The sequence below is a fragment of the Sturnira hondurensis genome, unplaced genomic scaffold (genome assembly GCF_014824575.4).
Source record: "Sturnira hondurensis isolate 20B ecotype Veracruz unplaced genomic scaffold, ASM1482457v3 Scaffold0015021, whole genome shotgun sequence".
In the NCBI taxonomy this organism is placed as follows: domain Eukaryota; kingdom Metazoa; phylum Chordata; class Mammalia; order Chiroptera; family Phyllostomidae; genus Sturnira; species Sturnira hondurensis.
The window spans coordinates 28824-55194 of NW_028087652.1; the positions used below are offsets into that span (position 1 = coordinate 28824).

At 37.4% G+C, this 26371-nt stretch overlaps 1 protein-coding gene across 1 annotated transcript in view; it reads left to right on the forward strand.

The window, feature by feature from the left end:
• The window catches only part of LOC118999603 (phosphatidylinositol-binding clathrin assembly protein-like), a 55626-nt gene that overhangs the window by 14182 nt on the left and 15073 nt on the right, over window positions 1-26371 (forward strand). Inside the window, exons 9-14 of the mRNA XM_037064228.1 lie at window positions 9989-10068; window positions 10821-10897; window positions 15103-15186; window positions 15481-15511; window positions 22791-22887; window positions 25957-26013. Of these exons, the coding sequence (XP_036920123.1) occupies window positions 9989-10068; window positions 10821-10897; window positions 15103-15186; window positions 15481-15511; window positions 22791-22887; window positions 25957-26013 (426 nt within the window). The remainder of the gene's footprint in view (window positions 1-9988; window positions 10069-10820; window positions 10898-15102; window positions 15187-15480; window positions 15512-22790; window positions 22888-25956; window positions 26014-26371) is intronic.

Sequence of the window (26371 nt, forward strand, 5' to 3'; positions counted from 1 at the left end):
AGTACTGAAAGTCATTTGTTGTGTCCTTGGGTTGGCAGAGCTCCTCCTGCTACGTGCTTTCTTGAGTGCTCTGGAAACCCTGGAATGGACTGCAATGCAAGGCTCTGTGGGAGGGGAGGGAGCCTAGAGAGATGGGAACTAAGTCATCTTCACCTTTGCCCCACTCAGTTGGTCTCTGAGAGAGGTCTACTCCAAACAATGCACAGATTCAAAGAGCATTTTCAGCCAATCTGCTGCTACATCCCTCTAATGATGTTAAGGTCTTCCTCTGTGACTGTACACTCGCCAGTTTCTCCATGTGCTTCCAACAGTCTTTACTTTATGTGAGTAGTTGCTGTTAGGTGTAGGCTCACCATTTTAGGGCTCACTTTTGTTTTCTTATGAGGCACTCTCCCTGGTTTCCTCAGCTAATCCTTTCTGCCTTGGTTTCACTGCCATTGTCTGGGGCTCACAGAGCCTCCTCCTGGGAGCAGCTGTGTCCATCCCTCTCCTTTCACCCTTTCTGTGAGGTTTGTGTTGCGTGTGACTCACGTAGAAGGAAGGGTCTGCTCTGTCTGCAGTCTGGTGTGTTTTTACTTTTCACTAGAATAGTTCAAAGGTACATCTCTGGGCCACACCCCTCATCAAAACTCCAGGGGCACAAATTCGGAGACCTATTCCTGTTTCACCCCGATGTGCCCCTGGCTACATTTTCCCACCCTTCCCACGGAGCTTGATGGTTTGGGTGGGTGGAGGGTACCTGTGTGCTTCACTGGAGAGGGCTTATGGCCTCACAGCTACCCTTTCCTTGTAAAGCAGCTTGGTGCATTTTACGTGTTCAGTAATTCTGAGCAGTGTTCTGCTACTCACATCTGCTGACATTGGGTGGCAGCATTTGCACAATGTATACTGTCTGTGAATTGTCTGAAAGCACGTCAGATGGAAAAGAATGTTTCTAATCACTATTGTTCAAATACAGATATTTATTTTACCTTATTTCTTTTGTGTTAGTTATTTTGTTATATACTTATTGAATGACTGAGGGAGTGAACCAGAAATACTTGGCCCATGTGCCAAATGTGTGTTTGCCCTGGTGACACCGGCAGTCAGTCCCCTGATCATTTTGAGGGCCCTCTACCCCTTCCTGCCCATTTTGTCTGTTTGAACCTTTGAGGTTCACCCTGGGCCTCAGGCTTTCTGCTCTCTCCACTGCAGAGGGGCCTGTGAGCTCTGTCAAGGGACAGTTTCTCTAACTCCTCTGTGCTCAGGGGGTGTGTGTTGTTATCATGCATCCCTGGGAAGGTCTTGTCCTGGTCCCTATGTTTTCACTCCCTCTGAGTACATCTCTGCTTGGCTGCCTTGTTCTGGCAACTCCTCTGCACTGAGTAGTATCCAGGCTCCTCTGACTGTTTTCAGGCCCGTGTGTTGGTTGCCCTTCTTAATACCTGTGCTGCCACTGTCACCATTAATAGTGCTCCTGTTTTCCCCTCAGAATCTTCCCTTAGCCCTGCCCACAGCTCTGTAAACAACTCCTTCATTAAACCTTCCTCCAGCCGGCATTTCATTGGCCGTCTCTGTCTCTCTGCCACAACACCACAACCCTAACTTCTATCATCTCTCATTTTCCAGTCTGCCTCCGTATGTTCTGCCCCCTGCTGTTTGTTTTACACAATGCAACCATAATGCTTATCTGATAGCTTGCAAAACACAGATCTGATCCTTTCACTCTTCACCTAAAAGCCCTGCAGGGGGCACCCAGTATTCTTAAGATAGTGTCCAAACTCCCAACATTGCCTGTAACTTAAGGTCCTGCATTGCCTAAACCCTATGTACTCTCCAGCTTCATCTCCCTCACATTCCCCGTTGCCCTCTCTGCTCTAGCAACATGGTTCATCTTTACTCTTGGTCTGTGCCATATGCCCTTCCTGGGGTCTTTGCATGTGTTGTTCTCTGGCGTACAATGCTCGTTCCTCTCCTACTCTCCTCTTTATCCCTTAGATGTCCTTCCTTTCTCAGCTTAGCTGCTACTTACTTCAGGAAGGCTTGCTTCTCCAACCTCCCTGACTTGGTCAGACTCCCCTGCTGAGTATCAAGTACCTCTCTTTCATAGTATTTTTCACAACTTTGCTTTTACATTTCTTCATGTGATTGTCTGGTATGTCTCCACCCCTAGACCTGTAGACTAGAGCTTCTGAGGTCATGAAGCCTGGGGACAGGTTGTTTTTGCATATGGCTGTATCCCTAGTGGCTTGTATACTGTTTGTCCATATTTTTTTCTTGAAGAGTAAGTGATTGGATCAGGAGAGAGATGGTGGGATTTCTAGAACCCTGATGGGTAACTGACCTTATGCCAGGAGCCCACGTTTTCCATCTGTAATGGGAGTAGAGAATGAAAAGATGCATCGACATTCAGTCAACAAATATTATTTACTATGTGTCAAGCACTTAAGATTCATCAGTGAACAAAACAGGGGAAAAAACCCTGTCTTTGTGCAGGGTTTGTATTCGACTGCCAGGAGACAGTACAAGAAACCACACACACACACACAAAGAAACAAACCTATCATTTCAATAAAAATAAGTGAAGAAAAAGCATGATGAGGGTAAAGACACTGTTGGTAGGCACTGTTTTATGTAGGGTAGTCATGGAACTCTCTTAAAACCAGAAACCATGATTAGATTGCTAACATGAGTGAGATTCTCTTTTTTTCTTCTAGCTCTCAGTTTCTTCCTCTATCTTTCTCCCTCTTCTTAATGTTTTACTTAAATTTATTTTATGATCTTGTGATTCTTGAAGGAACCACAAATAATAAATTATTTTAAGCCCAGTGTATTCTCCAAAGAGAATGGGTATTTTGGCATTTCTTTGATCATTTTAAGAGCCTTGCTGTTGTTTTTAAATTTTTTTATTTTTGTGCAATTACACTTGTCCCCATTTCCCTTCATTACTCCCCCACCTTACCCACCTCCACTTCCTACATTCAGTACTCCCTCCCTGCATTGCCCTTGTCCATGGGTCCTTTATACATGTTCCTTGACTTGACCCTTCTATTTCTTTGCCCCATTATCCCCCTCCCCCCTCCTCTCTGGTCATTGTCATTTTTTCTTTATTTCAATGCTTTACTTCTATTTTGTTCACCTGTTTTGTTGATTAGATGCATCGACATCTAAGGTCTCCCTTATAGCTGAGACCATCTTGTATTTTTCTTTCACCACCTCACTTATTGCACTTAGCACAATGCTCTCCAGTTCCATTCATGCTGTTGTAAAGGGTAGAATTTCCTTCTTTCTTTCTGGTGCATAGTATTCCATTGTATGAATGCACCAGTTTTTTTATCCTCTTGTTTACTGATGGGCACTTAGGTTGCTTCCAACTCTTGGCTATTGTAAATTGTGCTGCTATGAACACTGGGGTGCATAGGTTCTTTTGAATTGGTGTTTCAGGATTTTTAGGGTATAATCCCAGCAGTGGAATTGCTGGGTCAAAAGTCCCATTTTTAGTTTTTTGAGTAAATTGCATACTGTTTTCCACAGTGGCTTCACCAGTCCGCATTCCCACCAACAGTGCATTAGATTCCCCTTTCTCCACAACCTGACCTGCACTTGTTTGTTGATTTGCTAATGATGGCTATTCTCATCAGTGTGAGGTGGTATCTCATTGTGGTTTCAATTTCCACCTCTCTCATGCCTAGTGATGCTGCACATCCTTTCATATGACTCTGGATCCTCCATGTGTCCTCCTTGAGGAAGTGTCTGTTCAGTTTTTTTGCTCATTTTTTCATTGGATCGTTTGTCTTCCTGGTGTGGAACTCTATGAGATCTTTATATATTTTTGAGATCAAACCCTTGTCTGAGGTATCGTTTGAAAATACACTTTCCCATACAGTTGGTTCCCTTTTCATTTTGCTGATGATTTCTTTACCCATGCAGAAGCTTTTTATTTATTTTTATTTTTTTATTTTTTTATTTTTTATTTTTTTTCATTTTTTTTATTTAATTATTTTTCAAGTACAGTTTTCTGTCTATTACTCCCATCCCATCCCACCCCCCATCCTCCCCCCTCCCTCCCATTTCCACCCTTCTCAGTTGTTGTCCATGTATCCTTTATATAGGTTCCTCTAAATCCCTCCCTTATTTCCCCTGAAATTCCCTCCCCTCTCCCCTCTGGTCACTGTCAGCCTGTTCTCTATTTCAGTGTCTTTGGTTATATTTTGCTTGCTTGTTTGTTTTGTTGTTTAGCTTCCTGTTAGAGGTGAGATCATATGGTATTTGTCCTTCAACACCTGGCTTATTTCACTCAGCATAATGCTTTCCAGTTCCATCCATGTTGTTGCAAAAGGTAGGAGCTCCTTCTTTCTTTCTGCAGCATAAAATTCCATTGTGTATATGTACCATAGTTTTTTGATCCATTCATTTACTGATGGGCACCTAGGTTGCTTCCAACCCTTGGCTATTGTAAATTGTGTTGCTATGAACATTGGGGTGCAAGAAGCTTTTTATTTTGATGAAGTTCCATTTGTTTATTCTTTCCTTTATATCCCTTGTTTAGGGGACATAACAGTGAAAATATGGCTGTTTACTGCCTATGTTCTCCTCTAAGACTTATAGTGTCATAGCTTATATTTAAGGCTTTTATCCATTTTGAGTGTATTTTTGTTTATGGCGTAAGTTGGTGGTCGAGTTTCACTGTTTTGCATGTAGCTGTCCAGGTCTCCCAACACCATTTGTTGAAGAGGCTATTTTTACTCTGTTTTATGCTCCTGCCCCCTTTGTCGAATATTATTAATTGACTATAGTGACATGTATTTATTTCTGGGCTCTCTATTCTGTTTTGTTTAGGATTTTTGCATCTGTGTTCATCAGCGATATTGGCCTGTAGTTTTCTTTCTTTGTTGTGTCTTTGCTTGGGGGATTAGGATGATGCTGGCCTCATGAAAAGAGTTTGGGAGTCTTCCCTCTTCTTGGATATTTTGGAGTAGTTTGAGAAGGGTAGGGATGAACTCTTACTTAAATGTTTTATAAAATTCTGTGAAACCATCCGTTCCAGGGCTTTTGTGTGCTGGGAGTTTTTTGATTACTGCTTCGATTTTACCAGCTGTTATCAGTCTGTTCAGGCTTTCTGCTTCTTCTTAGTTCAGTTTGGAAGATTATATGTTTCTAGAAATTTGTTCGTTTTGCCCAGGTTTTCAGATTTCTTGGTGTATAGTTGCTTATAATAATTTCTTCTAATCTTTTGTATTTCTGTGGTATCTGTTGTAATTTCTCCTCTTTCATTTCTGATTTTATTTATTGGGGTCCCCTATCTTCTTTCTTGGTGAGTCTGGTTAAAGACTTGTCAGTTTTGTTTTTCTTTCCAAAGAACCAACTCCTGGATTTATTAATCCTTTGTATTGTTCTTTTAGTCTCTATGTGATGTATTTCTGCTCTGATCTTGATTATTTCCTTCCTTGCACTTGCTCTTGGCTTTGTTTGTTGTTGTTCTTCTAGTTATTGTATATGCACGGTTAGGTTAGGTGAAATGTTTTTATATTTTTAAGGTAAGCCTGTATTGATATGAATTTCCCTCTCAGAATGGCCATTGCTGTGTTCCATAGATTTTAGGATGTTGTGTTCATTTTTATTTGTTACCAGAATTTTAAAAAGTTCTTTCTTTATCTCATTATTAACCAATTCAATGTTTAATAACATGCTATTCAGTGTCTATGAATTTGACTCTTTTTGAATTTTTTCCTTAAGGCTGGTTTTTAGTTTCAAGCCCTTGTGGTCTGAAAGAATGCTTAATATGCATTCGATTTCCTTGAATTTGTTGAGGCTTGTTTTGTGTCCTATCATGTGGTCTCTCTCTGAAAATGTTCCATGTGTATTTGAAAAGAATGTGTATTTTGCTTCTTTGGAGTGAAAGGTTCTATATATATAAGTTAAGTCCACTTGGTCTGGGATGTGTTCAGTGCCACAATATTCTTGTTGATTTTTTTTGGAAGATCTATCCATTGTTGACAGTGAGGTGTTCAAATCCCCTACTATACATGTTGCTCTCTATATCTTTCTTGTAGTCCTCCAAGATTTTTCTTGTATATTTGGGTGTTCCTATGTTGGGTGCATTTATTTCATTTACTTTTAAGTTTATTATTGATAGGTATTTATTCATGGCCATTTTTTTCCTTTGTACCTGTGTTCTTCTCTCTCTCTCTCACTCTTTTTCTTCATCTCCTTAAAGCAGTCTCTTTAGCATGTCTTGCAATGCTAGTTTGGCAGAGGTGTATTCTTTCAGCCTTCTTTTGTCTTGGAAACTCCTTATTTCACCTTCTATTTTAAATGAGAGCCTTGCTGGGTAGAGTAGTCTTGGTTACAGACCTTTGCTTTCATTACTTGGAATATTTCTTGCCATTCCCATCTGCCTTGTAGTGTTTCTGTTGAGAAGTCAGCTGCTAGCCTTATTGGAGCTCCCTTGTATGTTACTTCCTGTTTCTCCCATGCTACCTCTATGATTTTCTCTTTGTCTTTGAATTTTGTCACTTTAATTGTGGTATTTCTTGAAGTGGGCTTCTTTAGGTTTATCTTGATTTGGACTGTCTGTGCTTCCTGGACTTGTGTGACTTGTTTTCTTCAAATTAGACAAGTTTTCTGTTATTACTTTTTGAAACAGGTTTTCTATCCCTTGGCCCTCTTCTTCTCCTTCTGGTATTCTAATTATGTGGATATTATAATGTTTCATGTTGTCCTGCATTTCCCTTAACCCCTCTTCATTCTTCGTTCTTTTGGGGTCTTTTTTTCTTTTTCTTGCTCTTTTTGGAAATTTTTTTCTACCTTGTCCTCTGGCTTGCTGATTTGATCCTCTGCCTCATCTAGCCTGATTTTGATTCCTTCTGCTGTGTTCTTCAATTCAGAAATTGCATTCCTCATTTCTTCCTGGCTCTTATTGATAGTTTCTCTGTCCTTTTTCATGCTGATATAGTTTGCAATAAGTTCCTCATAGTTTCCCTGTGGTGTTTGTAATTCTCATTTAAATCTTTGAGCTTCCTTATAACCATTGTTTTGAACTCAGTATCTGATAGTTTACTTGCCTCCATTTCATTTAACACTCTTTGTGGGGATTCCTCCTTTCTATTCGATTGGGGGTTGTTTATTTGTCTTCCTATTTTAGAGACTTTTCTTGTTTGCTTCTGCTTCTTAAATTGATCTGTTTTGACTCCCTGACTTTGTGGTGTGAACTTCTGGGGTAGGAGACCTGTGTGATTCAGTGGTGCAGTCTCCTTGGTCACCTGAACTTGATGCTCTTGGGATGGCCTTTATGCTGTTTTTGTTGGGTCTCTGGGTGTACTTGGGTTTTGATTGTTGTTGAGTCATTCTTTAGTGGGTCCTTCCCTCTAGCTAGTCACTTCCCTCTAGTCACTTCACTTCCCTGAAGTGACTTTCACTTCACCCACTACATCTTGTGTTCTGTTGTGCACATGCTGCCAGAACAAAACCACAAAACCCAGGGAACAAACCCACACCTGTAAAAATAACTCCCCCCCCAAATCCCACTGTCGACAGCAAATGAATCAGTATTAATGAGGGTGTAAAGAGATTGAGACTACTATAAGAAAGGAGTGTAAATATGAGATGACCTACTTAATGCAAAATAATTTTGGGAGTGTAGAGAGAGGAGTACTAATTAGAGTAGAGAATTGGAGCAATGCAAAGAGAGAACGTAAAATTTACATCATAAATAAAAAAGGGAATGAAGAAGACGGAATGGAGTAAGAGAAGAAAAGCATATAGTATTAGGTTTAAACGGGAAATAAAATGGAATGAGAGAAGGAAAAAGAAAAAAGTAAACAAATAGTAAAAAAATAGGGACAAAATTGGAGAGAAAGATCTACCACAACACAGACTGGAGAGCATTATGCTGAGTGAAAGAAACCAGGTGGTGAAAGACAAATACCATGTGATCTCACCTATATGTGGAACTCAAAAAAACAAACAAGCAAGCAAAATATAACCAGAGATATTGAAATAAAAAACAAACTGACAGTAACTAGAGAGGAACGGGGAGAGGGATAATGGGGACTAATAGGGTAAGAACCATCAAGGAACATGTGTAAAGAATGCATGGACAAAGCCAGAGGGGGTAGGTTTGAGTGTGGGAGGTGGGGATGGGTGGGGTAGGTGGCTGTGGTGGGGTGAAAATAGAGACACCTGTACTTGAACAACAAAAACACAAATGAACTAAAATTAATATAGGTGGGATGGAAATAAGAGGGCAAAAAGAAAGAAAGAAAAGCTTAAGAGATGTCTAGAGGAAAGGGAAGTGATTATGAGATGATAGAGGGAGAGACAATACTAAGGGTGAGGAATGAAAACCAGGCTAAGACAGAGAAAAATAAAAATTTGAGATGAAGATAAAATGAAAAACAGGACAGGGTGAAAGATAAAGAAAAAACAGGTTAGGACAGTGCAAAAGTAAAATTTGAGACAAAAAAGAGTAGGAGAGGGTGACAGTAAAACAGATTTAAAATACAAAATTAGTGAAGATCTAGAGATAAAATTTAAAAATGCAACAACAACTAACCTATCCACAACCAGCGAGGAAAGATTGCAAAATATGGAGAGAGAACGTGGGTACTTTAAGAGTGAGAAAAATGTGAGATGCCCACTGACAAGAAAATTGGTTTTGAGAGGCTGGACGGGAGAAATAGTAAAAGTGAGGAATAGAAACAAGTTGTATCAAGAGAGGACACAAAATTTAAAATGAGAATAATAAGAGGAAAGAAGAAGGTAAAACAGGATAAGAGAAGGAAGGGGTAATACATGTGAATTGAAATAAACTATAGTATAAAATCTAGTTACTTAACATGCACAAATTCGAAGGACAAGAAATAAACGTTAAAACGCTATGCAGGAAAGAAAATATCGAAAATCATGGAGAAGACCACAGTGGATTTTGTCTTGGTAGCATGTAGTATTTACCACTGTTTTTTCTTTCTGGATCCGCCACTAGTGATATCAGATGGTGTCCCCTTCTGACCTTAGGAAGCCTATTTGAGACTACCAGGGATCTGTCTGTGGCTCACTGCTTTAGTTGTTAATCTGTTTACTCTGTACTCAGCAGTCAGGCTTAAGCACCACAGAGCCAGGGCAGAGTCCCTCCTGGGGTTAGAGCTATTGCTTCCCCTTAGGCAGCTGCCACTGGGAGGGGAGTGCTCTGCCTGAGCACAATGGCTGCTGTAGTATGGGGGATGACTCAGCATGGGGGGGGGCCTGGCGGCTACTTTCTCAGTTTTCTCCCCAAATCTTCCATCCCAGTTTCTCCTCAGGCATCTCTAGCCCACTCTGCCCCTGTCTTTGCCAGAGACCTAGATGAGTGGCTGCAAATGAAAATTTATGTGTTGGCCCTTTAAATGGCTCTTTGCATCTCCAGCCACCCATCTCTGGCAGAGAGCAACCTTGCTGCTTTTTGCAGCTGGATGTTAACTGTGTACTTTTGGGGCTCTGGTGCTCTAGGCTGGGGATTTAGACCCCACATTCCTCAGGGGGATCCAAGTAGCTGCTTAATGATCCCTCTGGCATTACCATCTTTGGGCACCCAGCCAGCCCTCTCGTGTCTGCACCATACTCCCTACCTTTCACATTGTGCTGAAGCTGATTCTTCTGTGTATGTGGTTAGAAGGCTATTCTCTCACTATTGTTCAGTTGTTTGTTCTGGGTGATTTCTCCACAATTTAGTTGTACTTTGAGATTGATCCTGGGAGGAAGTTAGTGTGGCTCCCACTCACTGCTCTGCTATCTTGGATCTCTCTGCCTTTGCTGTTTTTAAAGAATGCACATAAATGCATAGTTTGAAAATCTGATTTGGTACCATGATGTCACTTTTAAAAATGAATTTACTTGTAGCAGTTGTTTAACTTTAGTGAATTTTCTATATAGGTTTCTTAATTTTTGTTCCAAACTTTTTAATGATATTGGAGACTATGAATTTGCTAAAAAGTATCAGAAAATAACTCTTTCACAATAACTTTATTTTTAGGCACCCCACAGTTTACTTGAAGCACTAAAACAGCATTTAGCTTCTTTGGAAGAGAAAAATGACGATTTTCCTCCTTCCAAGTAAGTTAATAAATATCTGAGTATAGGTTAATTTTGTTTCCCTCTAAATAAGTTTCCTCCTTAATGACATGTGACTAAATAAATTATGGGCTTTGAATATGATGGAACACTATGCAGTGATTTTAAATGATAATACAGAATAGAGATTTTCAGTCTTTTGTGGGATTCCATACTCTTCACAAGGGTGATTGATTCACAAAGTCACAAAGGAGCATCTTTTATTACACTGAGTGATTCTCAAAGTCAGAGGTTGGGACTGGAATATCCTCTTCTTTTGAAGAACTTGATTTCCTCCCTTAGGGGCTGTGCTAATGGGCATAACTGTTGTAGATAATTACTTAATGGCATGGCAAACTGTTTAACTACAAAACAGTATGCATAATAAGATTCAAGGAGTATATCACTTGGAAATGTCCCCATTAGTTATTTCTGAGTGAAAAATTATGGTTGATTTCAATTTTCTTTTTTGTACTTTTTAGGTGCCTAAAATTTTTATAAAGGTCATGTATTATTCATGCATTCCACTTTTAGTTCTGTTGCTTATACTTGATTTATATTATCACCTTCTAATAGACAACAAGTCTGTTGACTCTTATTTATCTCTTCATCACATGTAGATGTATAATTAGTATATAGTTGGATGGATGGATTGATTGAAAGGTGGGTAGATGGATGAATTAAAGAAATGTAGGTTCAGTTATGTGATTCTATTTATTTGTGAATGTGCTTCATGTTTCTTGTGATCTCTTAAGTCTCCAGCATTCATTGACTTCCTCCACCTCAGATAGTTCATTTGTGAAAGCTTCATCAAGCCAAGCTTTGTTTTCAGGTAATAAGTGATTATGTCACATATTTGTTTTCAAGTAATATGTGATTATGTCATATAATATGAATATTCTATATTCAGTATATAATATGAACGTCAGTAATAATTCAGGACAGGATTTGAATCTTTAATTCTTCCACTGCATAGCCACCTACTATTTCTGGTGCCTGTTCCTGAAAGCAGTCTTTCACCTAGCAATTTCACATCTAAGATTTATTATATATATATATTTTTTTTTCACAGTTGTGAGATGATGTATTAACAAGGATATTCATTGCAACATGCTAATTGTAAAATGACTATAAATAAGGGGCTTGTTTTTATGTACTGAAATAGAATGATAGCCAAGATGTATTGTTAAATGGAAGATGAGAGAGATGTGAAACAAAGTATAGTAAGCCACATCTTTGTTTTTGAAAACAGAAAAAGAAAGAATGTATGTATATGTTTATATCATTTCTATATACAAAAAATGAATAAAATAACCTTCCTCCATAAAGAACTTGGCAGCTCATAGAAAGAGATAGGTGGGAGAATCTTCAATGTTTACCAGTTTGTAATTTTGGATTTTGTACATGCAAGCAATTAGTAATTTAAAGATAAATTTTACAAAGAAACATACATATAGGGTGAGCTGGGATGGGAGTAAAAGACAGAAAACTGTACTTGAACAACAATTAAAATAAATTAAGTAAAAAAAAAGAAACATACACATATACAGTGTGATACCTTCTAATGCTTAACATGTAAGTTTGTTGTAATTTCTTGAGGTTAGTTTGCTTCATACTTAAGTAGTATGCTAGATACAGCTCACACCAACTTACAAGATCCCATTGCTAAATTTTCAGGCATTTTACAAGCTGCTTGATGTCACGTTAGTAACTTGAAATTGGCCGTGATGGAAGTATTTACATCACAGGAATGGACAAACTCTACAAAAAAGGCCTTCTGTTTTTTTCCTGGAGAGCTGGTTGTTATATATTTATTGGCACATGACCGCTCATAATCAGTCATATTCTGTTTTTAATGGGTGGATAGTTTTTCAACATTACTTGATCTTCTAGACACATTCATGTATTAATGAGCTATATGTATCTGAATTAAAGGTTATTCTTATTTTAACTCAAAAACTTAAACTGTGCCTATTCTAACTGTTTTTGTTTTTCTTTTGTGCATATATTCTCAATGGATACACCTGCAATTTCCATGGTGAATTTAACCAAAATTTGGTGAGTTTAACCAAAACTATGATGAACTTAAGTCCTTTGAATAAAGCCATATGTGTAGCAAAAACTGTACTTTTGCTTAAAGAATGACTGCTTTTTTGAGTCCCGATGGTGTGGGAATCATTAGTGCTTACGATAGATATTACAAGACTATTAAACGTAGTGTTTGACAAGCTGCGTACTGACTCTACTGTGAATTTGTATCCCAAATAGAGTGTGGGGGAGTAAGGGAACTACTATTACCATTATTATAAAAGCCTGTGGGCCTGATTACCGACAGACCCAAACTGACTTCTGGTGATCTCCACACATGTTTCTCTGAGCACTTGGCCCAGGTTGTCTAACCATTATTCTTTGTACCAATTCTGTTGAACATTCTGTGCCCAGCTGAAACCAGTTTTTCTCTTAAATCAATCACTGTGATTTAAAAATATTGGTCATAGAATCAGAGTGCTTGGGTTCAAATTTCACTCTACCATTCATTGACTTGGTGACTTTGAACAGATCGCTTAACTTCTCTGTGCCTCAGTTTCCTTATCCTTATAAGGTCATTGTCAGGATAAATGAGTCAGAACATGTAGAGTGCTTAGAACAGGGCCTGACTCATGTGTTATTTAGAAGTGCATTTTAAAATCACTTGTATATAGGGGTCTCCTAATTATCTGTTTTGTTATTGAATTCTAGCTTACTTGCACTTTGTCAGAGAACCTTCTTGGAAATTTCAGTCCTTTGGAGTTTGTTGATACATGGCCTAGCCTATAATAATTTTTTTTGGTAAAAGTTTCATGTGCACTCGAAAACTGTATCCTGTCATTGTTGGGTAGTGTCAGTTAGGTTGAAGTTGTTAACTGTATTGTTTAAATTCTCTATATCTTAATTGACTATTTTGTCTGCTTGTTCTTAGAATTGCTAAGAAAGGTGTGTTAATATTTCCCCTATTTGCTTTTGAATTAATTTAAGTACTTTAAGTAATTAGGTAATGCAAGTGAGGTTTTTGTATCCATCAAACTACTAAAATTGCTATTGTCAAAGCCACCAGTGACCTCCATGTTGCAGAATCCATTGATAATTTCTCAGTCTTCATCTTTCTGGGATGCCTCAATAGCATTGGACATAGTTCATCACTCCCTCTACTTTGATATATTTTCTTAGGCTTGCCTTTTGGTTTTCTTCTTATCAAACTCTTGGCTCCTTTCTTAAAAGAATTTGTTCGCTGATTTGTCCTTATTTCTCTTCTTTATCTGTATGTATTCATTTTTTAGATGATCTCACCCAGGCTGATGGCTTTAAATATCATTTACATGATAAGAACCCCCAAATTAGCATCTCCAGCTACAACTATTCCTCCTGAACTCCCGAATTGTGTCTCTTCAATTGTGGTTTCACTTCAGTATGTGATAGCGGCTCAAAACTCAGTATGTTCCAAACTGAGCTCCTGGTACTCTAACCCCAAATTGCTTTAACTATGGGTTTTCCCATCTAATTTAATGGGAAATAGCAATTCATTTCTTCTAGTTGCTCAGGCCAAAAGCTTTGGAGTTCTTGACTTCTTTCTTTCTGTCACACCCCATATTTAATCCATCAGGGAATCTGTTGATTTTACCTTCAAAACCTATCTAAAACTTGACCATTTTTCACTACCTCCAGTGCTATCACCCTAGTCCGGGTTACTATTGTCTCTTAATGTAAACAAGAGCTTTCTGACCACTTACATCCTTCTGTCTTTGCCCCTACAGTCCATTTCCCTCCCTTTAAAAAAATTATGTATTAGTTTCAGGTGTACAGCTTAGTGGTTAGACACTCAAATACTTTACATTGTGCTCCCTTCAATATTTCTAGTACCCCAACTGGCACCATACATAGTTATCACAATATTATTGACTACATTTCCTATGCTTTACTTATATCCCTGTGACTATTTCGTAGCTACCAAATTATGCTTTATAATCCCTTCCTCTCTTTTGCTCAGTCCCCCCAAATCCCTCTCCTCTGACAACCACCAGTTTGGAAATTCCATACTGTTTTCCACAGTGGCTGCACCAGTCTGCATTCCCACCAACAGTGCACTAGGGTTCCCTTTTCTCCAAATCCTTGCCAGCACTTATTGTTTGTTGATTTGTTTATGCTGGCTATTCTGACTGTTGTGAAGTGGTCTCTCATTGTCATTTTAATTTGCATGCCTCTGATGGCTGGCGATGCTGAGCATTCTTTCATCTGTATGTCCTCCTTGGAGAAGTATCTGTTCAGGTCCTTTGCCCATTTTTTCATTGGATCATTTGTCTTCCTGGAATGGAGTCATGTGAGTTCTTTATATATAATGGAGAGCAAACCCTTGTCCAAAGTATCATTTGCAAATATATTTTCCCATACAGTTGGTTCTCTTTTCATTTTGCTGATGTTTTCTTTAGCCGTGCAGAAGGTTTTTGTTCTTTAAACAGGCCAAGCGCACTTTTTCCTTAGGGCCTTTTTTCATGCTGTTCCTTCTGTTGAATCTTGTGGTTCACTCTCTCCGATCCTTCAGTTCTTTACATAAAAGTCCCTTTCTCCGTGAGCCTTTCCTATCTAAAATTTAAGTATCCCTACCCTCCAGCAGCATATCATACCACTTTTCCTGATGTTCTTTTCTTTAGCATTTATCACAGTGTAACATATTGTATGTTATTTGTCTTGCTTAATTTCTTTCTCCAATAGAATGTAAACTACATTGAGGCAGGGATTTTTATCTTTTTTATTCACTGCTGTATCTTTAGCACCTAGAACAGGACCTGACACATAACAGGTGTTCAATTAAAATTTATTTAATGAATAATTTAACATGACTTTATTTATACTCATTAGGTCCTGTTAGTTTGTAATGGGAAGATATATATATGTAATTACTGTATTGATATAAATTTGGCTTAGATTTCCATCTAATTTGGTCTTTTATTTTCAGATTATTTTGTCTACATGATATATTACAACTAACATGATCTTCATAAGGCTACAAACCTGTTAAAGCCAGACAACCTCATGGAACAACAACAGGAAACAATCTTGATGACTCATTTACCAGCCTCCTAGAAAGTATGCATACTTTTTAAAATTAATATTTTTACATGTAGATAGATTTTTACTTTTCCAGGAAGCTACTGTCCTTATTTATTTATTTTGATGTTTAATTTTTTAATTCTTTTTTTGTATTTTTTCCATTACCATTTATCCCTTCATTTATCTCTTCCATCTCCACCCATCCCTGACCTCCACAATCACCACATTGTTTCCTGTGTCTGTGAGTTCCTTCTTTTTTTTCTTTTAAATTCATTTTAAGAAAAAAGTATTTACATAAAAATAATGCAAGTTTTTTGTTTTATAAAACAGATTTTAAGTTTGGAGAGAGCCTAGTCAACAAGTAAGTGTTTTTTATTGTTTACACTATTACAGATGTCCCCCATTTTCCACTCCACCTTTTCCCACCTCCACATAGCCCCTGATCCTCCCTGGCCTTCACCACGTTGTTGTCTGTGTCTGTGGGTTATGCATATATGTTCTTTGGCTAATCTATTTACCTTCCTTTATTTAGTTCCCCAACCCTCTTCCCTCTGACAGCTGTCAGTCTGTTCCATGTGTCCATGCCTCTGGATCCATTTTATTTATCAGTTTATTTTGTTCAATGTGGAGTTTAATCAACAAGTAAGTTTTTATTATTTAAAAAAGGCAGCCAATAGCCCTGGCTGGTGTAGCTCAGTGGATTGAGCACGGGCCTGCGAACCACACGATCGCGGTTTGATTCCCAGTCAGGGCATATGCCTGGGTTGCAGGCCAGTTCCCAGCAGGGAATTCACGAGAGGCAACCATACATTGACTGATGTTTCTCTCCTTCTCTCCTTCCCTTCCTCTCTAAAGATAAATAAATAAAATATTTTTAAAAAGGCAGCCAATAAATATATGTTAGAGGAAGAGGCTTACAAGAGTAACAACCAGAAAAAATAATTATTTTAAAATTAGATATAGGAATAATTTGTTATAAAACTCTATACTATGTGTATGTTTTACTTAACTAAAGTAGGGAATTTATTTTTTATATAGTAACCCAATTTTTTTAGGTAAATTTCTTGGTTAAAGTATACTGTATTGCATGCTTTTCCTCCTCCCCTCTGACAATCTCTTTATGGTTCATTTAAAGGATCTTTTTCTAAGTATGTCTTAAATATTGACTTTCTTCATAGTTCTTTGTGTTCTTGGGTTTATTCTTACTTTATGATATAGACCGCATTAAATGAGTAATACTTATACTTTATTTTGTTAAACAAAGACAACAGAACTACCAGATCAGCATCATACAATAATCAGTATTACTCTAGTAAGTGAATCTCTACATTTTCAGGCCCCCAAACAGACAAATGGAAACCAGAGATAGGTAGGAGTGATCATATTAATAATATTAATAATGTGGAATGTAAAGTTAAAAGCACTAAACAGAATAAGGAGGGATATCATATAATGATAAAAGGTACTATTTATGGGGATACAAAGGTCTTAATATTGTATATACAAAGCTAAATATGTAAGCCAAAGTTATTAGAACTGTGTGTAGAAAAATACAGTTGTGATCAGTGATTGCAAACCACCTCATTCATTGTTAGATCTAACAGATAAAACACAAGTAAGGACATAGAGGAACTTGAATAATACATAATAAATAATAAACTTGCTTGTACATACACATAGAATGTTTATTTTCTTCCAAGCAATCATAAAGAAAAGCTTAACAAAAAACTTAACAATTTATAGGCTATATTTTTGATAATCCAATTAAACTAGAAATAATAAATACTTACCATGAAAAATCTTAAGTACTTATAAATTCTTAAATATAATCCTTTTGCCAAAGAGGAAACCAAAAGGAAAGTTACAAATTATTTTGAAGTAATGAAAAAGTGAACTTCATACCAAAGCTAATGGATCAGTGTGAAAGATAAACTTGGAGGAAAACTTTATCATTGTTTAAAAAAGAAATAAAAATAATTTAGTTTTTGTACAGTAAGAAAATAGATATAACAAAAATGTATTAGGATGATGAAATTTATAAAGATAGGAGACCCAAGATGGCAGAGGAGTAAGTGGAAGCTACACTAACCTCTTCTGAGGAACAATTCGAAGTTACAACTAAATTGTAGAGAAATCATCCTGAATAACCAACTGAACACTAGCTGGAGAGAAGCCTTATAACCATGAACAGACAGAAGGAACCACTTCACCAAAATGAGACTCATAGAGAGTGCATAGGAAGCATGAGTGGGCTGGCTGGCCTCTAACAGGCAGCAGCTGAAGTTCCAGAGGGATATTTCAGCAGCCAAAGGATTTCCTCTGAGAAGTGTGGGTTACAGAGAGGGGAAGGGAAGGAAAAAGAGAGGGCAACAAGCATCAGTGTGTGGTTGCCTCTTGCAATCCCCCAACTGGGGACCTGGCCTGCAACCCAGGCATGTGCCCTGATTTGAAATTAAACCTGTGACCCTTTGCTTCACAGGTCCACACTCAATCCACAGAGCTATACCAGCCAAGAAATATTTCAAAAATTTGTGTAAAGCCACAAAAGGTCCCACATAGCAACAGCGATCTTGAGAAAAGAATGAAACTGGAGGAATCATGCCACCTAATTTCAAACTATACTATAAGGCCATAGTAAGTAAAATAGCATGGTACTGCCATAAAAACAGACACATAGATCAATGGAACAGAATAGAGAGTCCAGGTCCAACAACCCATGGAATAGGAGAAAATATTCACTGATACATCTGATAAGGGGTTTATACCTAAAATCTGTAAAGAACTTACAAAACTCAACACCAAAAATCAAGTGACCCAATTAAAAAAATGGACAAAAGCCCTGGCTGGTATAGTTCCGTGGATTGAGCATGGGCCTGTGAACCAAACAACTGCGGTTGGATTCCCAGTCAGGGCACATGTTTGGGTTGCAGGCCAGTTCCCAGCAGGGGATGCACAAGAGGCAACCATACATTGATATTTCTCTCCCTCTCTCCTTCCTTTCCCCTCTAAAGATAAATAAATAAAATCTTTTAAAAAATGGACAAAGAATATGAATAGATACTTATCCATAGACGACGTACAGATGGCTAATAGGCATATGAAAAAATGTTCAACATTACTAATTATCACAGAAGTGCAAAGTAAAACCACAATGACATACTGTCTCACACCTGTCAGAATGGCCATCATCAGTAAATCAACAAACAATAAATGCTAGCAAGGATGCGGGAAAAGGGAACCCTTTTGCAGTGTTGGTGGGAATACAGATTGATGCAGCCATCATGGAAAGCAGTATAGAGACATATCAAAAAATTAAAAATGGATCAGATTTTCTACCCAGCTGTCCCACTTCTAGGAGTATATCCAAAGGAACACAAAACACTAATTTGAAAGAACATAGGCATCCTTATGTTCATTGAAGAGTTATTTACAATTGCCAAGATGTGGAAGCAGCCCAAGTGTCCATTAATAGATGAATGGATAAAACAACTATGGGACATTTATACAATGGAATACTACTTGACTGTAAAAAAGAAAATTATGCCCTTTTCAACAGTACGGTTGGACCTGGAGAATATCATGCTAAGTGAATTAATAAGCCTTTCAGACAGAAACAAATACCATATGATTTCACTCATATGTGGAATACAATGAACAAACTGAACTAAAGAAAAATGGGGCAAACTCATCGATGGAGAGCATGATTACAGCTATATGGGAGGGGAGATTAAGAGGTGGAGGGATTGAGCAAAAAGGAAAAAGGACTCATGGACATGGACAAGAGTGTGGTGATTGCTGGGGGGAGGGGTGTGTAAGGGGACTAAATGGTAATGGGAAAAAAGTACAATAAAAATTAAAAATGTATAAAAACACCCCAAACTCATAAAGATAAAAGCTTAATCAAATTTCAAAAAAGAAATAAATCAAAACTTATTTCCTTTGAAGTTCAATAAAATGAGCTTGTCTAATTAAAGAGAAAAGAGACTGTAAAAGTATATAACATAAGGAATAAGAAAGGTGACATAACAGATGTAGGAGAGATTAAAATAATTATAAGGGAATACTTTTTGCAACTGTTTGGCTATAACATATTTGAAAATCTAGAGGAAATTGATTATTTCTGAGCAAAATATAAATAATAAATTCATCTCAAAAGAAGCAAAAGCATACTTAGAAAAGTCACCATACAAGTTTTTGAAAAAGTAATTCAAGATTTGCTGAAGCATCATGGGTTTGTGGTTGAACTTCAGCCCTTAAAGAATAGGGCATTTCAGTTCAAGGCTTTAGGAAGAAAGGAAAGATGTACAATTCAGTGTGTGAAATGATGTAACTTTAATATCAAAGCCCAACAAAGATAGGAATCTGCTAACCAATCTCATTTATTATAGATGTCAGAATTTTAAATAAAATATTCACATATAAAATCCAGGAATATATTTTAAAATTCCACTCCCTGTACGGACTGCTGCTGCTTTTCTCTTGGAACAGGTGTGAAATATCCTGTCTGGGATGGTAGTCATGGAAGTGGTATAATGAAAAGTGCATGCATCTTGGATGTGTTTTGGAGGTAGAATTGATAGTACTTGGTATTAGAGGTGAGGGAAAAGAGACTGAGTAATGGTGCCAAGTATTATGGCATGATGGTGGATGGGATTATGGCATTAATGGCATTATGGCATGAGATTGGATGATGGTGCCATGTATTATGATGAGGAAGATTGGAAGGGAAATAATTTAAGTAGTTAAGTTGAATCAAGTTGTGTTTTGACATGTTATGTTTGAGATATGTATTAGACATTCAGAAGACAGGTAGACATGTGAGTCTGAATATTAGGGCTAGAGATAAAACTTTGTGAGTTTTAATGTGGTAGTTAAAGCCATAAGACTAGATGAACTCATCTTGATAGGGAATAAAAAGGTTAATGGTAGGTCCAGAATTGAACTTTCAAAATATCCAAATGTTATGGAGGCTGAGTAGAGAAGGTGTGTGTCAAGAATTGAGGAAAAGAAAGTACAAACAATTGATCAGGAATAAATATAGCATTGAGCCTTTAAACAATAATCCTGGAAGGTAGAAGATAGTACTTCAACCTGTTAAATATTCTTCTTTGCGAAATTTATTTCCAGTCTCAAATTTTGTACTCACGTGAGCTCTCAACCAAATACAAGAGATAAACATGTTCAGACACCCAAAACCTAAAAAAAATTCCTACTGTGCACCTTTGCTCAAGCAAGTGACTGTAGGGTGTGCTCCAGCAGAATAGAAATGAACTAAGAAAGAGGAACGCATGGGATTCAAGGAAACAAAAAATCGTACTTAAGTGAGAGGTGGAAGTCCTGATATAACAACAATTGAAGTCCCAGGGTGACATTTGTACAGCAGCCACTTTAGGTTGGAGCAGAAGGATATAGAGCCCCAGGAGAGTTATGTTCAGGAAAAAATGAAAATGACAGATTATTTACTGCTAACATTTATTGTTTACTCTGAGCCAGATACTGTTCATTCTCATTCTTTTACACATAAATCATTTAATATTTCTACTTGGGATAGCTGTTATTTCCACTAGATGTAAGCTCCATGAAGGCAGATATTTTCATCTGTTTTATATATTCCAAACACCAAGAATAGTAATGGGTATTTACTAGATATTTAATGGATTTTTGTTGAATGAATGCAGTGAATGTACAATGCACATTTTACATATGGGGCAACTGAGATACAGCGATTCTAATGCTTGTCCAACTTTGTATAGTTGTTAAGTGGGTGAAGTGGGATGTGAACCCAGGCAGTTTTGCTCTATAGTCAGAGCTCTTAACCTCTATATTAGCTATATATATAATATTTCAAAGATGAGAGGAGGTGGGAAGTATTGTATCAGAGTGTTGCATCTTCCAGAGGAAATCAATAACATCTAACATTTATAAATTAAGACATAGTAGTATAAACATCTTAAGTATAATGGAATTAAATACCATAAGGAAAAGAGTGGCTAGTTTTTTTTAAAAAAGATTTTAGTTTTTCATCTTTAGAGGGAAGGGAAGGAGGGAGGGAGAGAAATATTAATGCGTGGTTGCCTCTTGTGCGTCCCCCGCTGGGACCTAGCCTGCAACCCAGGCATGTGCCCTGACTGGGAATTGAACCGCAATCGTCTGGTTCGCAGGCCTGTGGTCAATCCACCGAGCCACACCAGCCTGGGCTGGCTAGTTTTTAAAAAAAATATATTTTATTGATTATACCATTACAGTTGTTCTATTTCCCCCTTCATTCCCCTCCACCCTGCACACCCCCTCCCCCACCATTCCCCGCTTTAGTTTATGACCACGTGTCTTGAGTTCTTTAGATTCTATATTTCCCCTACTATTCTTGCCCTCCCCCTATCTATTTTCTACCTACTGTCTATGCTATTTTCCGTACCTGCTCCCCCTTCTCCTCCTCCCACTCCCCTGTTGCTAACCCTCCATGTGATCTCCATTTCTATGGTTCTACTCCCGATCTAGCTGTCATCTTGGTTTGCTTTTGTTTTAGGTGCCGTTGTTAATAACTCTGAGTTTGCTGTCCATTCACTGTTCATATTTTTCATCTTCTTTTTCTTATTTAAGAGTGGCTAGTTTTGGAAAGGGGAACTGGGGACTGATGTTTTAGTTTTAGATCTTTTCGCAGTATTTTGACTTTTTACAATCTATAGCAGATAAAAATTAAATGTGGATTAGTCAAATGGTGAATATGGAATAAATATGAGTTTTTAGAGACAAGTACCATGTCTCAGAATTATCATTAAAGTGTATGCAGAATAGAGTATTACATGACTTGGTAGATGGGATGAAAAAGATGTAGAAGATAAGGATAATAAACTTAACCACTAGTTCCAGTATAGGCCCCTAGTCGTACCATTAATTAACTGTAGGACCTTAAGCAAAATACTTGTTTTCTCTGAGGCTCAGTTTTGTCATCCATAAAATGAGAATTTGTAATACTTGCTTCAAATGGTAGTTATGAAAATTAAATGATATTTAAGATTGTGACAACACCTAATAGAGCCTAGTAAGAATAGATGCCCGATAGAGATTGTTTCCATGTTTTTCTATTTATTCTCATATTTATACAAAATATTTCCTACATGACATTATTTTTCTTGTAACTCTAATAACTCATTCTGCAGAACAGATAAGTAAAGCGTTGTTTATCCCCATTTTACAAACAAGGAAAGAGGTTATGTAATCAAGGTTATATAGATATACTTATGTCCTTTTGACCCACTACCATGGAGAATACTAGTTTTTTTTTCTCTAAAACTACTAAAATAGTTTAGAATAAAATGTATTCACTCAAGCCAGTCTGTTTATAGGAAAGTGCTACTAGTGAATTCTTTCTGTAGAGTCTCAGACTTTTTTAGTGAGGAATTTAAATATGGAATTATCTGTCAAACCTAAGCTGAGACATTTAGTTTGTAAAGATACCTGAATTTCATGTACAAAATAGCCAGTAGCCTCTTTTGGGCTTTGTTTTGTGATTCCTTGCTATTATCTCTTACTTGTTCATAAGTATAAACATTGTATCAAAGGCTGTATCCTGACTAGATGTTTAAATGGTAGATTTGTCATTCTCCTACAAATAGACTGATTTATAATTCCCATTTTAGATTTGATGTGAAGTCTCATCTGTCTTCAGAGATGGAAATTACTGATGGAGTGAACTGGTCATTGAGTCCCATTTCTATTGAGCCTTTTATCTACAAGGTAAAATTTGTGATGTATCATCACCTTAGTTTTTTATTTTAACTTTTTTTTGGCATATAGAAATTTGTAGAAAGGAAGAAGGCAGAGCAAGAAATGTTTTCTTTTTATTTTTGTTTATTTATCTTTAGAGGGGAAGGGAAGGAGAGAGGGAGAGAAACATCAATGCATGGTTGCCTCTAATGCATCCCCTGCCGGGGAATGGCCTGCAACCCAGGCATGTGCCCTGACTGGGAATTGAACCACGGTTGTTTGGTTTGCAGCCCTGCACTCAATCCACTGAACTACACCAGCCAGGATGAAATGTTTTCTTTTTAATCAATTTAATGTATTGTGCTAACATTTGTTGTAGACATATTAAGCTGTTTCATAAATTAAAATGTGAAAATTCAAATTTAGGGCTTCTATAAGGTCTATAGTTACCTCCCCATCACAGAATATTCACTCCTACTTTTTTTTGCTCCACATTTATTGAGCACTTCTTAGGCACCAAGGACTGTGCTGAGAGATAAAGATACAGCAGCTGTATTGCAGAAAGACATGCCATCAAATGGAGGCATTGAATATTATAAGTGCTAAGGTGAAATACTGTAGAGGGTGTGTTGGTTAATTTCATAAAGGAGCTAAACGTGAGGCAAAAGGAGATGAGGTGACTTGAAAATACTGATTGGCAAATGGGGCATTCTAAGCAGAGGGAGCAGAGCAAGCAAAGTCAGGAAACTTCATGGGCTATTCAGAGAGTTACAGGTAGTTTGACATGGCTATAACATAATTTATAATGGGTGCAACAAGAGATAAAGCTAGAGTGTTTAATAGAGATCAGATCTTGTAGAAACTTATGTAGTAGTTTGGGCTTTATCTGATAAGCAGTCACTTTTATATTTTTGAAAGATTAGTCCAGGAGGAGTGTGAAAGATGGATAATAAGGAAAGAAGATACAGATTAGGAAAGTCAGAAATGTTTTCAAGTTGTTGAAGCAAGATATTTAGAGTGGCCTGATCTAGAATGCTAAAGTAGTGGCAGTACATTGAAAGATAGATTTTATATAAACACACACACACACACACACACACAGGTGTAATTGATAACAGTTGCTAATAGGTTGAAGGTTGAAATATGGGTCTCCAATAAGTTGTGTTCAATTCTAAAATTCAAAACTCTCTGGAAAATTAGATTTTCTTGAAGTTTGCAACAAACTTTTGGCTGAAAAACTTTAGCTGAACTATAATGAGGCTATCGTCATTATTTCGCTAAGTGTAAGTATTCATACATGAATTTTGGGTTTGTGTTTTGCTGCAGAAATATTAGTGTGTTTGATTAGAGGGTGCTATTTCAGCTCCCCTGAGGTGTTACTAATATGTTCTATATGTAATTTTTAATTATCTTTCTAAAACATAAAACATTGTGAATTCCAAAACACATTTGTCCCCAAGGACTTAAAGGATGTGGACCATTCGGTCATTGTGAGCATTAAATGAAGCAATACATGTAAACTGCTTAGAAGAGTGTCTAGGTCACAGTAAGTGCTCAATAAATATTAGCCAGTGGTATGATGATGGTGATGGTGCCAGCAATGATGATGATGATGATAGAGTTTTGTGCACACTATTCCCACTCACTAGTATATGAAACATAGACCATTAAATTAAAGTTCCTCAGCCCTCAGAGAGGGATACGAAAATAGGAAGGCAAGGAGAATAAGCATTCTCCCTAACAATAATGAAGATGCTCTGGTGGAATTGTGAAAATGCTGGGAATACTTCTTCCTTGACAGACTTTTCTAGATCCTTGCTACACTTTCTTATTCTCGAGTTTTAATGTGCATATGACTTACCTGGGGGTCTTGTTAAAATGCACTAATGTCTAGGATGGGGATTGAGAGTCCGCATTTCTGGCAAACTACCAGCTGATGTTGATGCCTCTGGTCCATGGATTAGATTTGGGTAGCAAGTGCCCAGTAATAGGGCATATGCTGCAAGAATAGAAATGATTTTCGAGACAGATAATAGTTTGGCTCAAATAATTATATATTAAGCATGAAGAAAACTTTTTATAGCAGAGGGAGGAACCAGGGTATAAGAATACTTTGGAAAATATCAGAAAGACTGATACCAAAGATGTATTTTACCTCTTTGTTCAAGTCTCTTCTGGTCTGTTACTAGCACATTGGGGTATATCTAAGGTCAAAGGTCACTACTGTCTCTCATATCACCTGGCAGTACACAAAGAGAATAAGACAAGGAGTAAATTTGTGACTGTTATAGGCAAGGAAGTTAAGTCATGGTTCAAAGCCAGGCATAATTTGACATTATGCCAAGAGCACCAATACTGTATATTACTTTGCTTTTCATCTGTTGTGGCGAAAGCTAAATTATCTTTATTTTCTGCATTATCTCATATATCCAAATAATGTCATAACCAAAGACTGGAAGGGAACATTGAAAAATTAAGAAAGTTTCCCTGGCTGGTGTGGCTCAGTGGATTGAGCACTGACCTGCGAACCTAGAGGTTGCTGGTTCAATTCCCAGTCAGCACATGCCTGGGTTGCAGGCCAGACCCCGCTAAGGGGCATGTGAGAGGCAACCACACATTGATGTTTCTCTCCCTCCCTTCTCTCTCTAAAAAGAATGAACTAAATAAAATCTTTTTTAAAAAGAAAGTTTTATTTGTTGGAGGTAGTGAGATTATGATTGAATTTTTTTCATTTTGTTTACTAGCGTTATTATTTTCTTTACGCAGTATAAAAAGAAGAATCATAGCCCTTTCTTTCTTATCTGAAAGTCCACATTTCTCTTGGGTGTGTAGTGTTGTCCAAGCAAATCCCACTCTTTGGGGAAGAGTGGGATTTACTCCTTTGAACTGTGCTATGATTTCCAACACAACATACCAGTAATTAGAAGTCCTTAAAACTCCTAAATTTCTTATGCTTGGAGAAAAATCACTGACCTGGCTATAAACTACTTACTCTGTTTGTTACCAGTATTAAATATATGGCAGAATGTTATCAATATTAAATATATGGTAAATATAAGTAGAAAACATACTATATAGTAACTGACACTTTGCTTCCAGGTACCACTTCCAGTGGCCTGTCCAGTGACTTCACACCATGTGCCTATGTACGGAATGGTAAGAAAAAAACTTTTAATATATCAAAAGTGGGAGACTGAGGTGAAACTTCCCATGGCTTGCACTAACAGAAAACGAGATATTGATAATTTAAAATGGAAGGGCATTTATCTATATCCTTTCCTTGCACTGGAAAAACAAATAGCCCTCTTCTCACAAAGGCTCTGTGAGATGGCTAAATGGAAGAGATGGGAACCTGAACAATGGGGAAGAGAAGGGATGTGCAGAAGTGGGTTAAGGAAAGCTGTTACTAGAATTACTAGATAATCCAAAACAGGAATAATATGCACATAATAGAGATTCAAATATAACTTACTTTACATTCTTGCTATACACCAAGAGTTACAAGCTACTGTTT